The following is a 15,701-nucleotide window of genomic DNA, read 5'->3' as shown; positions in this document are numbered from 1 at the left end:
TACTTAACAGTTATATTTTAGAACAATGGTCTCCAGCATCATCGTAGGTAATGTGTGTTTTTTCTTAAAGTGACTTTCCCTTAGAAAACACATGTACACACACATTTCAAGAACTAGTTAGTTCTCTCTATGATTTTTTTCTCCTAAATAAAAGACACCCCTTTCCATGTTTTATTATTCATTAGGTATCACTTGATAAGATGTTTAAATTACAGGGACACTATACTCATGCAAAGAGTTGACTCATTGGAAAAGACTGATGCTGGGAGGGATAGAGGGCAGGAGGAGAAGGGGATGACAAAGGATGAGATGGCTGGATGGCATCACCGACTCAATGGACTTGAGTTTGAGTGAACTCCGGGAGATGGTGATGGACTGGGAGGCCTGGTGTGCTGTGATTCATGGGGTCACAAAGAGTCGGACACAACTGAGCGACTGAACTGAACTGATACTCACTAGAGACCCACCCCCCCAACCCAAACTACATAGTCCCTTTATCAGTCTATATTAACCAACGCAAAGTGAGTCTCACTCTAAGTAGTCAGCTACATTATCCCCTGTAAATATCTCTCTGTGACACCACATAATATAAGGCAAGCAGGTCACTTCTTAACCCATATTTAAGCTCTTAAAACATACCGCTCACTAATAGAGTCTATGTTCAATGAGTCAGTGAAAGAATCAAAAAAACCATACTGTAAATAGGCATACTTCTCTGCAAATAAAAGCAAGAAATACTAATGGTTTGATTAAACTTTCAGCATTCGAGAAATTTTTTTTTGACACAAAATTAAAAACTCCTTGATTTTAGTCATCTTCAATAATAAATAATGAGAGTATATTTGAGAGTGAGCATAAATGAGAGAACAAATGACAGTATTAAAAACCATGAATAATGCAAAATTAGTTTAAATTAGAAATATCACTACCTCAGATATGCAGATGACACCACCCTTATGGCAGAAAGTGAAGAGGAACTAAAAACCCTCTTGATGAAAGTGAAAGAGGAGAGTGAAAAAGTTGGCTTAAAGCTCAACATTCAGAAAACTCAGATCATGGCATCTGGTTGCACCACTTCATGAGAAATAGATGGGGAAACAGTGTCAGACTTTATTTTGGGGGGCTCCCAAATTACTGCAGATGGTGATTGCAGCCATGAAATTAAAAGACGCTTACTCCTTGGAAGGAAAGTTATGACCAAAAAGCAGAGACATTACTTTGCTGACAAAGGTCCGTCTAGTCAAGGCTATGGTTTTTCCAGTGGTCATGTATGGATGTGAGAGTTGGACTGTGTGAAGAAAGCTGAGCACCGGAGAATTGATGCTTTTGAAATATGGTGTTGGAGAAGACTCTTGAGAGTCCCTTGGACTGCAAGGAGATCTAACCAGTCCATTCTAAAGAAGATCAGTCCTGGGTGTTCTTTGGAAGGACTGATGCTGAAGCTGAAACTCCAGTACTTCGGCCACCTCATGTGAAGAGTTGACTCATTGGAAAAGACGCTGATGTTGGGAGGGATTGGGGGCAGGAGGAAAAGGGGACGACAGAGGATGAGATGGCTGGATGGCATCACAGACTCGATGGACATGAGTCTGAGTGAACTCCAGGAATTGGTGATAGACAGGGAGGCCTGGCGTGCTGCGATTCATGGGGTCGCAAAGAGTTGGACACGACTAAGCGACTGAACTGAACTGAACTGAACTGATGCAAAGAAGTGACTCATGGGGAAAGACCCTGAGGTTGGGATAGATTGAAGGCGGGAAGAGACGGAGACAACAGAGGATGAGATGGTTGGTTCAATCACCGACTCACTGGACATGAGTTTGAGTAGGACCCGAGAGTTGGTGATGGACAGGAAGCCTGGCATGCTGCAGTCCATTGGGTCGCAAAGAGTCGGACATGTCTGAACTACTGAACTCATCAGCATCTAGCAGTACTTTAGAAATCCTGAACAAATTGTACTTCTCTAAATATTAACAAGGGTGGGTTCATGAAAGCATCTTGATGTCAAAGCTATACTGTAAGACAAATGAACAATATATTTCCTACAGTATTTGAAAACATATAAATCTAGGTAATTTTATGTGCAATTTTAAACAATGCAGCTAAAATGCAGTATTTACTATGTGTCAAGCTGAGTTCAAAATATTTTTTCATTACTTCATTTGATCTTTGTACTATGCTTGAATGGTAAATATGTTTATCTTCCTCTTTTCACACAGGTAGAACTGAGGCACAGAGGATCAGGTCACCCAGACCACCAAGTCAGCAGGTAAAGCAAGCTGTTTGAGTCTGCATGCTAATATGGTGTGTGTGGCATCAATGGATAATTTTTATTCTTTTAATCTACAGATATCAAAAAGAATATCTACTCCAAGGGTTAGACACTGATAAAGGGCTGTCTCTTGATGTCTGTTAAACAGTAGACTGGATCACATCACTGTTAGAAAAGTAATCTATGAACAAACAAGGTACATGTAAAATGATATAGCTGAGGACACCGAGGGAAACAGCTGCAGACAGATTACCAGCTGAGAATACACTGTGAGCCCCCTCTTTAAACAACGGCATCAGGCAGACAGTAAGCCAAAGAGGCAGCAAAACAAGCATCATTGGTCTTTGTGAATAGTAGCTGTGGGCAAAAATACGGATGGATGTGCATGGACCTCTTCGGGTACCTCCAGGCTCCCTGCTACCATGAACATGAAGAGCAATGTGTCCATGCAAGGTTTGTCCAGGCACATGTATGTCCCTATGTGCGCTGGGAGGAGACTGGAAGATTATTCCTAGAGATTAAACCTGAATTAATATCTGAAACAATGAAGCAATAATTCAGATTCTACATTTATTTGTGATCAGAATAAAGTAAATATTATCATATCTAAGTAAGTGGGAAAAATTATCCTAAAGGTAAAGTTCAGTAAATTCTTGAATAAACTGCTAAGCTGATCAAAGAATGAATCACTTAGCATCATCATGCTGCTTCTGCTGCTGCTGCTGCTGCTAAGTCACTTCAGTCATGTCTGACTCTGTGTGACCCCATAGATGGCAGCCCACCAGGCTCCCCCTTCCCTGAGATTCTCAAGGCAAGAACACTGGAGTGGGTTGCCATTTCCTTCTCCAATGCATGAAAGTGAAAAGTGAAAGTGAAGTTGCTCAGTCGTGTCCAACTTTTGATTAAATATGTGGAAACGAAGCTCTAATTCTTTAACATGATGACTTTTTTTTTAGTTCAGATAATAGTTTATTGATTCTTAGCCTGTTGCATACTAGCTAGTAAAGACAGTCAAATTATTCAAAAAGTAGAGGGTACTTCAAGCTTCTGCAAGAAGGATCAAGATGCCAGCACACATCAGCTTTTAGGGAGGATACAAAATAAAAACCTGGTACTTCTTTATTCTCTGGGAAGATGAGGCATATTAAGAAAAAGTTTGGCCCATTTAAGAAAGAATTACCAAGATGGCAAAGAATATATGAAAATTTTAAAAATCATATCTAGCATGTTTCATTTTAAAAACCACTTATTAAATATAAATAAATCGTTACATTAATGTATAGAAAACAGGAAACTGATGAACGACTATCCACAAAGTACCTGACTCTGTTGATGCAGATACCAGATGAGGGATCATTCACAAAATATCTGACTCTGCTGATACACCATCAGGCAAAAAGAAACACAGCCAGACACTGATGCAGATACCTTGTGGCTTGCACTTGGCAACAGCTCCCAACCACCGCTGGGACACGTGTGCAGCAAGCTTTTTTCTCTGACCCCCCTGTGAAGAACCTCAGACATTACAGTGCTGGAGGATGCCCTAGTTAGTTAGGTTAGGTTATTCAGGCTTTTTCAGAAATCCTAAAAATGGAAACTTTGGTTTTGCCCTCCCAAAGTTTGCCTATCATTATACCGATTCCCTTCACAATATCTAGGGAGCTCTTATTGCTTACTTGGGATAATTTCTAGATTGAATGAAGGGCAGAATCTCGGAGTCTTGACTAGATGGAGGAAGTAGTAAGTCTCGAAATCTTTCTGTCAAAAGAAAAATAAACATCAAGTTATGAAAAAAGTCATAAAATAATTAAAAAATAAAATTACTTCCTATTCTTTAAATTTGCCATCATTTCTTATACTAGAAATTTACTTACCATTTAATGTACTAAAATAGGTCTTTATTTCACTTTAATGACATAACAACTGTGCATATAAATATAGCAAGTATTCATTAGTATAAACTAATACTAAAATTTTATAATTGAAAGGTTAGAAGAAACATATATGACCAATAAATATACAAAGAGATGTACAAATTCATTAGTAACCTGGGATATGAGAATTAAACCACACACTGTAAGACAGCATTCACATTATGTGGCATTCAGCTGATAGGAATTAATCTCATGGACCAAATGTTAGGACTGTATCAACATAAACTCTTATATATTTTGGGTAGAAATGCAAGTTGATGCAATAGTTTTGGAAAACAAACTGATATTATCTTTTAAGCTTAAATTTTGCATAACCTATTAGCCTGGTATATATTCTGCAGAAACTTTCAAATATGTCTCAGACAGCAAGAAAAAGAACATTCTTGGTAGCTCTGTTCAGAACACCATAAATGGAAACAACTCAATTGTCTACAAACAGGAGAAAGGATAATTTGTAGCATATTCACACAATGGAATATATATTCTTTGAAGTAAGACAATGAATTCAGTTACAAATAAAAACACAGTAAATAATATTAGTAGGATCTTGAGTGAAAAATAATATCAGCAGATTACACATAGAAGAATATTATTTTTTGAGTTAAAAATAACTAAGCAGTGTGTTGTTTGGGTATGTTGCCCAACAGAGCAAACCTGGAAAATCTGGGCAAAAAGGTATAATAAACCCAATTTGGGATAATGATTACATTTTAGGAGGAGTAAGGGGAAGAAATAGGAGAAAGCAAAAAGATAAGTATATGCAATTGTTAATAATGCCATATGTATTTGTTATAGCATCATAAATCTGTGAATGAATGAGAGCCCGGAATTATCCAATGATGACACTGGGTTATGAACCAAGAATGTGATTAATATAGTTTTGTGCTCATGAATTCATAATAAAGGAAAGAGGGAGAAAGGGAGGAAAAGAAAGAGGAAGAGAAAGAGACAAGTAGAGAGAAAGTGCGACAGGAAACAGAAAAGAAAAGGAAATGAAAGAGTGCAGAGAAAAGAAGATGCCTCAGTTCCATCTTAAACAGTTACAACAAAAAGCTATCTGTATTGATAGAGTAACCTTTCACTCTAATACTGATCCCACATTTCTAGGATTAGATGGTAATTATCTCTAGAGTCACTCCTAGGGAAGGCTTCCTTGACCCCCTCCTCTTTCTTTCTCTCTTTCTGCCAAATCTGGAATAGATGGCCCTACTAGGTACTCATAGGACACTCTGTGCTTACATGCTCATGGAATCTATCACATTACATTTTTATTAGTATGTATATTTATCTATCCACCCTTGAAATTAAAAGACACTTGCTCTGGAAGAAAAGCTATGACCAACCTAGACAGCATATTAAAAAGCAGAGACATTTCTTTGCCAACAAATGTTCGTCCAGTCAAAGCTATGATTTTTCCAGTAGTCCTGTATGGATGTGAGAGTTGGACCATAAAGAAAGCTGAGTGCCTAAGAATTGATGCTTTTGTACTGTGGTGTTGGAGAAGACTCTTAAGAGTCCCTTGGTCTGCAAGGAAATCAAGCCAGTCAATCATAAAGGGAATCAGTCCTGAATATTCATTGGAAGGACTCATGCTGAAGCTGAAACTCCAAGCTTTGGCCTGCTGATGCAAAGAATTGACTCATTGGAAAAGACCCTGATGCCGGGAAAGATTGAAGGCAGGAGGAGAAGGGGATGACAAAGAAAGAGATGGTTGGATTGCATGACCGACTCAATGGACTTGAGTTTGAGCAAGCTCCGGGAGTTGGTGATGGACAGGGAAGCCGGGCCTGCTGCAGTCCATGGGGTTGTAAAGAGTCAGACATGAGTGAGCGACTGAGGTGACTGACTGATCAACCCTCTCCTAGTAGATGGGTATTGTACCACCAGGATATAGAACATTACTTGATATATATTAAGTTGCTGGATATAAATTAGTTGGAAGGCTATTTCGAATTTCTGTTTTTACTGGATACATGAAATTGTTTGTTCAGGTTAATCATGTTTTTTAGAAGAGCTCCACTGGTCATCATTGATCAACCATAAAAAGCCAGGGGACCTGTCCTCTAGCCTTGAGAGAGTCACATCATCAGGCTGAGACAGAGTACAAAGCTGAAACTCGACACTGCAGTAAATCCATCACTAACTGAAGGTGAGTAATTTCAACAAAGTGCTTAAAATCGACAATTGATGACAGGCAATGTTTCGAGGCTACTGAAGAACAAGATGATAAACCTTTGTGAGCAATGAATAAACATTTGTAAACATCATGAGCAGTGGTTACCAAGTATGGCTGAGAAGCCGGATGTGGATTATATCTTCATATTTATTAAAATATATGTAATCAGATATGGCTTCTACTCTGCATTTTGTTTCCATTGCTCTGACAATTCTTATAATACACTTGGGGAGGAGCTAAGAAAATTCAAACAGAAGCGGCTATAACCCTATAGACCACAGATCCATACTAGCATACTGTATTTTTCTCCATCAGGTACACTTACTCTTTGAGTTTACAGTTTTTAAAATCAAATTCTATCATTAACTGATATGCTGTCATCTTTATCAACAGAAGCAGTGTTTATTTCAATGAAATGACTACTAAATTTTTCTGATGACATGACCCTCGCTTTTCAGACTACTACCCGATTTTTGTAGCATCCCACTTAATGAATGATTTGCAGTGTTTTTTGCCCTCCAAGTATGCCTTTTCCAAAATAGGTCCTGAAAAATAAGACCAAAACCCAACAGCAGACATGAATTTTACACATCAAGTGAAGAACTATTCAATCAAACAACAATATTAAGTATGACATATTCTTGGGTGCTAAAAATTAATATAAGTTAAAGTTTCCTGAGTGATTCCCAAGCTGATTTAAATGCAAAGAAAAAACAATTAATACAAAACGAGCATAATATAATACAGCTATAGATTATCCTTGTTTACATAAGCACAAAGCCCATTTGATTATAAATCTGGAAGAACATGTCTGGAGATGACATTATATTAATAGAATGAAAAAAATAAAAAACCACCACCCTAGATACACAACAAAAGCTGCCTATAAGAGATCATTTATAAAGCTGCCCAAATTATGAAGTCTATAGTTAACATTCCTATATCTGAAGCATCCTTTAATCTGAGTATCATAATTGTAAGGGATACCAAGTGAACATGCAGATCCTTGAGTAATTAGGTCAAAAAAATTCACATACACACAAATAGAAAATATCCACAGTACCTGAAAATTATTCTTTTAAAATTTCTATTTTTATCACTATATGTATAAATTCTAAATGTGAATAATTAACTTTTTCCCATAAAAGTATGGTGACAATTTTTCTTTATGAGAATAAAAATAAATGATAGTTGTCCTCAGAAAAGTCCAAGTATATGAAAAATCATTTCTAATGCTTACACTGATGCTTCTTTAGTCTCCTAGATTTCAACTATTTAATTAGTATTCCATCATTTATCTAATGCTAAGGAAAAGACAAAAATAAACTGATGTTGCCTTGCTTAAATAGCAAAAATTTTAAAATAATACTTCTTCCCTTGGAGCAAAATATCATACCAGCTGAGCTGCTTTCTCAGTAGGCCCAAAGTCTATTTCTTAAGAAAATGGCAATTATCCAAAAACTAGAGCTTAGTTCCTTCATAGGGCTTCTTAGAACAATTTCATTAAAGCCACTGAAAAGAACTGGAGGATTTTCTGCAAAGTAGTATTTTGATGAGCTGACTAATGATGTGATAATGTCTGATCATGATTTTCTACCAGCAGGGGACATATCTTAATTAACACAAGCTTTTGTAGCCTTTCACCCACACTTTCTTTCTCTCATTCAATCAACAAAGGAATTCTGAGGAGACCAAGCTTGTATGACATGCTGCACACAGCTACACTAATTTGGGTTCCCTGGACGACCAATCGTGAGACAATGTACATATTTACTCGTAAACAAGACAAGAAAAAATAATCTTTCCAATCCTAATTTCAGTTTTTTTGTACACTTAATGTGACTCAAATTCTTCATTTTCCTTTTGGTGGAAAATAAGGAATCTGCAATCCTCCCCAACGTGCAAAAAGGAACAAATGTGACAAAATTTTGCATGACAACAAAATAGTATGCAAATATATCCCTGGAATGAGGGGGAAGAAAAAGTCTTCTCCCTATCACTGCAAAAAAAAAAAAAAAAAAAAAAGGAAAAGAAAAAAACAGAGTCAGCTGGTAGCCTCCAGCTTTCAGTTACATCCAAGTCAGCTTCAGGTACAAAGGAAATGTTTTTTACCAAACAGCTCGGAGCCAGGGACTGAAGAAGGCTGGGGTGGCTGAGCTGTACACAGGCAACGCTGATGGGTAGTATTCACTGCAGAGCTTCCCACCACTCTGGCTGAGGGTTTGTGGAGACTACACGGTGTTCGGTTTCTTTCTCCACCCAATCCCACTGCCGTCTTCTTCATTTCACAGGTGTTGATCCCTAATAAGCATGTTACTTCACAAATTACTTCTCCGAGTCTGTTTCTGGTGAACCCAACCGCACCAGGTAGGCTTGATAGTCTTCCACTTTGTACACAGTGTTAGTTGCTCAGTGGTGTCTGACTCTTTCCGGCTCCAGGGACTGTAGCCCTCCAGGCTGCTCTGTCCATGGAATTCTCCAAGCAAGAATACTGGAGCGGGTTGCCAGTCCTTTCTCTGGGGTATCTCCCCCATCCAGGGATGGAACCAGCATCTCCTGCATTTCCCGCATTGCAGGCAGATTGTTTACTTCTGAGCCACCAAGGAAGTCCCTTGTACTTAGAGCCTCTGCCATGCTCTTGGCTACTACTGGGTGAGATGGAAAAGTCAAAGCAAGTCATTCCCTTTCCAGAGGTAATGTAACTAATGTAACCTTCATTGCACTACAGGTGCTCACTGTTAAGAAGACATGTTGTCAGATATTCCCTCAAACACACATATCCTGTGACAAGTAATATCAAGTAATCTGATGGTGGGAGAAATAAGCAAGTGGCCTTTCAGGTCACATGGTATATTAGCCAGTTGCACCATGCCCCATATGCTGTAGTCCCTAAGATGCATATAACCATCATGCGTTCACGTGCCAGTGGAAAATGCAGAAAATTATAATTAGATTGATATGGAAAATGTATAGGAAATAGAAATTAAACACTCTAATGTAGAGAGTAGCCGGAACACTTTTTTAAAGATTTTTTTCATGTGGACCAGTTTTTAAGACTTTATTGAAATTGTTACAATATTGTTCTGTTTTATATTTGTCTTTTGGCCCTGAGGCATGTGCTAAGTTAGGTCGGCTCCCTGACCAGGGATTGAACCCACAACCCCTGCACTGGAAGATGAAGTCTTAACCACTGGATCACCAGGGAAGTCCCTGAACACTCTTATAGAGTGGTTTTGTCCTTTATCATGAAACACAGTAACTCATTTCAACAGTAATAAGCTAAGAGAAGATAATGATTAATTTTAAAGTATATATTAAATTTGTCTTTTTCAAGAAAGTTGGTGATGAACATGTAACTAGAACAAAACGTTTATATTTTACCATCCATCCTGAAAGCCATAATGATTTCACTGAACACATGAAAACACTCAAGTTTCTGGATGAATCAACATCTAATTCTGAAGTTATTTATTATTTTATGTCCAATGATAATTTAACACAGAAATATGTAGAAAGTACAGTAGGTGATCAATGTCAAGAAAAAAAGTGACTTTATAATAACTAGGATCCAGGTGGTGTGGTCTTTGTGCATTGTGTCAAGCTATTCATCAACAGTTAATAAGGCTATTCCAATTTTACAGAATTGCTCAAAAACTAACCATGAATCCATGAGGTGAAGAAGACTGAGGTGCATTCTGAGTGTCCCCAAACATCGTAAGCTCTTTTACACTGTATATCCCATTCTGTACTGTAAGGCGAAGTTTATCTCCCAAGAGTCCCCAGCTTGCATTCTCCTGTTAGGAAGACTAGGTACTTGTTTCATATCCCCGAGCCTCTCCTATCTTTCCTTTCTTCACTCAACTCCCTGTTGCTTCTTCTTCCTCTTGCTTGTGTTTTAAAAATGAAACTCAATCCCTCCCCATGAAAATTCTTCTCTGTCACCTGTCTAGTCATTTTTTCTCACCCCCTTTACTACATCACAAAAATCCAGGAATAGTTCCCAAAGACATGCTTCTCCTTAGAAAGGAAATTATACAGAGAGAAGTAAGTTGGTCAAGTCCTTGTTCTGGTTAATGAGGTACGGACTTGGGGTGACCGTCTTCAAGCACACATACTTTAACAATTTTAATGCAAATACAAAAAGAATGGAGTCTACCTGTTAAAGAAGAAACAATGGCATGAATGAAGAGGTAAATTTAAGACTAACAATAAGACAGGAGAAATGTTCATTTTTTTACCTTAAAGTACAAAACACCAAGAGCAAATTAAGAAAAAATAACACAAGAAAGGGGGGATATATTGTTAATATATGGATAAGAAGATTCTGACAGTGGCTAAGTATATTTATTTAATTCATGCATTCTGAAATTAGCGTGGATTCAAAGACCCACTGGCCTATGGCAACAGAGACAAAAGCCAAAACTCTATTAACTTCCTATAAGACCTCACTGGTTTACTGTAGTAAGGTTTTTGGTTCCTCAGAAAATGGGGTCACCTTAGAGTTAACGTTTAGTTCCCTCAAAGTTGAATACTTCTCTTTCACCCATGTACAGTCACCCTGTCAAATGGTTATGGGGTAAGAGGATCATTTTACAATTTAATTTTTGACATGTAGAAGGCTATTTTTTTCCTCAAAGGAACTTGACCATCACTTTATCAAGGGGTTCAGAATCTATGAACCGACTGAGATCTAGGAAATGGATGAAGGGTTGTGACTCCCTCCGCAGATGACTCGGGTTATACCTTTGTTTGCAAATCCTTGAGTTTTCATTCGTACAAACCAAGTACGACTCTCTAGGCTGCCCATCTATTTGAGTCCTAAGAGTACCATGAACAGTTAGTTAGCTCCAGAGGTCTCACCAGGTGAGTCCGTTCTGACCATGGGTCCAGACAAGCTGCTCATAATGGTAACCACACCCATCCTGACTCTATCAGTTAATTGCTGTCTCCTAACTCCTGCCTCTGAGAAGGCAATGGCACCGCACTCCAGTACTTTTGCCTGGAAAATCCCAGGGACAGAGGAGCCTGGTGGACTGCCGTCTATGAGGTCGCATAGAGTCGGACATGACTGAAGCGACTTAGCAGCAGCAGCAGCAACTCCTGCCCCTCTGGGACATCACCATCTCCACCAAGTTCAAGAACATGCTTTAATGACAGCCTCTCTTGCTTGTCATTCTTGGCCTGCAAACTGTCACCACAGACTCTATCAAGGGTTATAGAATGCCTATCACCAATGTATTTCTCAAAGCTGTAGTAAAATAATCCTTCATGGAATGCCATTAAGGAGTTGATAGTCATCATATAATATGTTCTCTCCAGTTTTCCAGCCTCTCCAAGGTGTTGGATAACTTCATTTATAATATACCTAGGAAGTCTAGAAGCATATATACCAAAGAATCAAGGATAAATATGGCTAACGATTTGAGATGGAAGTTGAAAAAGGCATTAACTTTTATTTTATCTATATTTGCTTTGTATTTTAAAGAGAATTTATATAAGAATAATAATTTTTTTTTCAAAGACAGCTGTGTGTACTCTCACATACACATAGCTGCAAGGGTATTTGTCATTCACACGCCCTGCGTTATAGCTTTTGTAACACTCTCCACTCCTCTACCTCCTGAGGAAGACGTAACACTGATGCAGAAGCAGCACAGACGCATGCACACACACACACACACACACACACACACACACCTGCCTCTTAAAAGAGAAGATACAAGTTTATTTTCCCATAATATTTAAGGACTATTTAAATACATGAGCAAAATTCGCATATCTAAAATTATTTTTTTCAGCAAACATTTATGATCATGTAGTAAATATCAGGCACCAAGTTAGATCCTCAATATACTAAAGGTCTAGTAAGGAAGATATATATCTTATCAAAAGAGATGTACACTGCAAACAAGTGAGCGACAAATGTGTTACTCTAATGGTCTGGAAGGACAGAACCACCAACTTTGCCCAGATACACTGGGAAGAAAAAGCAAAAGAGGCAGGGAGGTTTTGTAAAAAAGTGAAATAAGCCAGAAAGAAGTCCTTCTTATTTACATTAGCTGAAGTGAATAATTTTGCTAGCATTTTTTCTGTCTTACATATAATCAGTTAAAGCATCCTTTATTCATTTATTCACTCACTCAATAAACTTCCATTAAGTACCTATTATTTGTCACACACACAGGAAAAAAAAAACCAACAACAACAAGTTTTACTTCTCAAGGGCAGCCTTGTTTTTTCACAAGGAAATGCCAGGACAACAGAAGAACTGCAAGGCAATTACAGCCACAATGGGGCTCAGGGCAGGCCAACCCAGAATGTGCCACTTAGGCATGTGGAGCATTTCAAACCAGAAGAATCAAGGATGAATAGACTCCGGAAGAGCTTTTTACCTTCCCCTTAACTACATAAAAGAATTTAGATAAGGGGCCTTACCAGGAAGAGAGGTATTACCAGAGATAACCTCTTATATGTGACAATCATCTGCATTGCATGGAAATCATTTATTTACCAAACATTTGTTCTTTCCATCTCCCTGTGAATTTTCTTCCTCCCCTCTGAAGACGCTACAGCTACACTTCTCTTCAGCTCAACATGGAATATAAGCCTCAATTCCTAACTGCCAGGGCTTGATCTCTTTAGGAGCTGAGTTTCATTCTTTCTTTCATACATATAAAATTAAAAAAAATTCTTTTCTCATTAATCTGGCTTATGTTAATTTAAATATTCAGCCAGCCAAAGAATCTAGAAGGGGAGTAAGAAAAAGTTTTCTTCTCCCTATCTGCTTGAAAAAGAATTTAGAAAATAATTACAAAATTACTTAATGAGGGCAAGAAAAAAGCTGTTCTCCTAGGGATTCAAAGAGATTAATGGTTTGTTAAAATTTGGTGTTTTATTTTCTTAGGAAAAGAAATATGCACACTAATCTTAGAAGAAAAAATTACTTCAAAAAATGAGAATTATAGTGCAAATTCAGAAGTACATCCAAATTAACTAGAAAGATACAGAGTATACATTTTCCTTTTTTGAAAAGTTTAAATCAAGTGAATGTTCTTTATTACCATGGTAACTCAGTATTGAATAACAATAGTTGCTATTTAAAATATTGCTTTCAAAGCAACATCAAAGGCATCAAATTAATACTATTTTAGATAAATCAGAAAATCTACTTGCAGAGCAAGAATATATTTCTATTAAAGATACAGACAAATCTTCTATTGATAAAAGACTCAAATTAAAATGGACTGCAATTCTAGAAGTAAAAAATAAATAGCTGCATGCTCTGGTTATATAAAACTACCTTCTTCACAAATATTAGGGCCAATGTCAAAGGAACACACAAAAAAACAGAATCTATACTTGTGTCACCCAAGGAGGGAAAAAAGCAAGTCTACACTTGTAACCTCAGAAGATAAGAACACAGGGCACAGTACATACAACTAGAGCTAATAAATGAATACATACCCTAATAGGAGCTATAAAGAAAACAAACATAAAACTCCCACACTTGGCATTTATTCTCCACAATATTCCCTGTGAGACTTTTCTCAACTATATCTCAATAAATCTGTTCTCATTTTTACTATATGTAGAATTTTATCTGCATTTAAGGATATATTTCTCTGCAAAGAATTATATAGCTTTATATCAGCCATGAGCTAAGAAATGAGAAAATTATATCAATGCAACACATTCAAGGTGAGCAAACTATAAACCAGACTGGTGATTAACTGGCCCAGGGCCAAATGGCTAGCAAAAGGCAGAGAGATTTAAAAAACAGAAACAAAAGCAAACCTTAAAAACTCACAGTCAAGTGTTCTTTGTACCGTATCCACAGAGAAAATACCGCACTCTGTTTCTGCCCCCACCTCCCCTATTTTCTTCTTGCCTGAGGATTACATAAGAGAAAAGCGCAGAGGGGTCATACATATAATCTGTGTGTCTACACATCTGGTACTTTCAGCACTGTAAGGTCTGAAGGTAGGCAATGCAGTATAACACAAAGAAAAACTATTTAATGGACACTTTTATTTTCAGAGCAAGCCCAGTGATAAAAGTCTATTCCTTTAACATTCATTATTCTAGCTGCTACTTGTTAAACATACTATTAAAAAAAAAATCAAAAGCAGCTTTTGAAAGAACTGCAAACAGACTTGCTGGCCTCTAAATACATCAATGAAGCCACATCTATTACTGGCTTTCTTACAGAATATGTATTCTCTTCTATTGTCACTGAGGCTAAACTACAGAAATTGACAGGGTGGGAAAAAAAAAGAACGGAGGTTCAAGGAAAGTGAAAGCAAGAAACAGAGGCAGTTTTAGATGCACACATTATTGCTACTAAGCTTTCCATAATCTTCCTCTCAAGAGAAATGTTTTCTTTTCATTTGTCACAGCAAATGCACTTTTTTGACAATGTTGGCATTCAACAAAAGAAACACCTCAACGTGATCAAGGCTCAGCTTGATACTAATTCAGTCCTTGCTTTCTGCACAAACTCAATACCCCCTGGGTGCATATTCAAAAAGGAATAGGCAATTTTACCCAAGATCCAAAGAAACTGGAGGGTTTTTTTATTTTTCTTTTTTAATGTTTTTATGAAGTCCTAACCTAAAACCTGGGGCACACAAAATTAATAGTGTGAAATATATGGGCCTTTGAAACCTATCAAAACCAACTGTGCAGTGGTAGCTTTCTCTGTTCTTAAACACAGGATCTCCTGGTCAAAGGCCAAGCCTATGAAATGATGGATTAGGGAAGAGCAACAAGCATATATATAAATTCACTTCCTTCATTAGGCTGTTTCCTTGGACAAATCTGGGATTCCTCCTATCTCCCTGTGTTTTTTTTTTTTTTTTCCCCCTCCTGCATTCCTGATACCAGGACTTCTTCCTTTAACCAAACCCTGACCAAGATTTCAGGGTCAATTTGGATTCCTAACCCTTGAAGAGGCCTTCACAAAATATGCCTACCAGTAAAAACTTTGTTTTTATTTTTATTTTCAGCATAGTAAGGTTGGGTACTGAAGCAGGCAGGCTAGAGCCCATGGGGTTGCAAAGAGTCAGACACAACTGAGCGACCAGGCACACGTGCACTTACCATATCTGGAAGTAATTTTTGGTCATCGGAGAAAAAGATTTAATTTTTTAAAAATGCTTCAATTGTTTACAAGCTAACACTTCGCATTGATTTATGGAGCTTCTTTTATAATATGATATGCATTTCCACAGATTCAAGGATCTGTTCTAGATTATTTTCCTTTCTTAATATATTTCTTGTCTCTTTTGCTCTAGTGCCACAGTGCTTAAACTAATTGAAC

At 37.6% G+C, this 15,701-nt stretch overlaps 1 protein-coding gene across 1 annotated transcript in view; it reads right to left on the bottom strand.

Moving 5' to 3' along the window:
• The window catches only part of NOX4 (NADPH oxidase 4), a 175,648-nt gene that overhangs the window by 45,307 nt on the left and 114,640 nt on the right, over positions 1-15,701 (bottom strand). Inside the window, exon 13 of the mRNA XM_052662027.1 lies at positions 3,949-4,030. Coding sequence (XP_052517987.1) covers positions 3,949-4,030 — 82 coding nt within the window. The remainder of the gene's footprint in view (positions 1-3,948; positions 4,031-15,701) is intronic.

The sequence above is a fragment of the Budorcas taxicolor genome, chromosome 25 (genome assembly GCF_023091745.1).
Source record: "Budorcas taxicolor isolate Tak-1 chromosome 25, Takin1.1, whole genome shotgun sequence".
Lineage (NCBI taxonomy): Eukaryota > Metazoa > Chordata > Mammalia > Artiodactyla > Bovidae > Budorcas > Budorcas taxicolor.
This window is presented reverse-complemented; position numbering and strand designations above follow the sequence as displayed.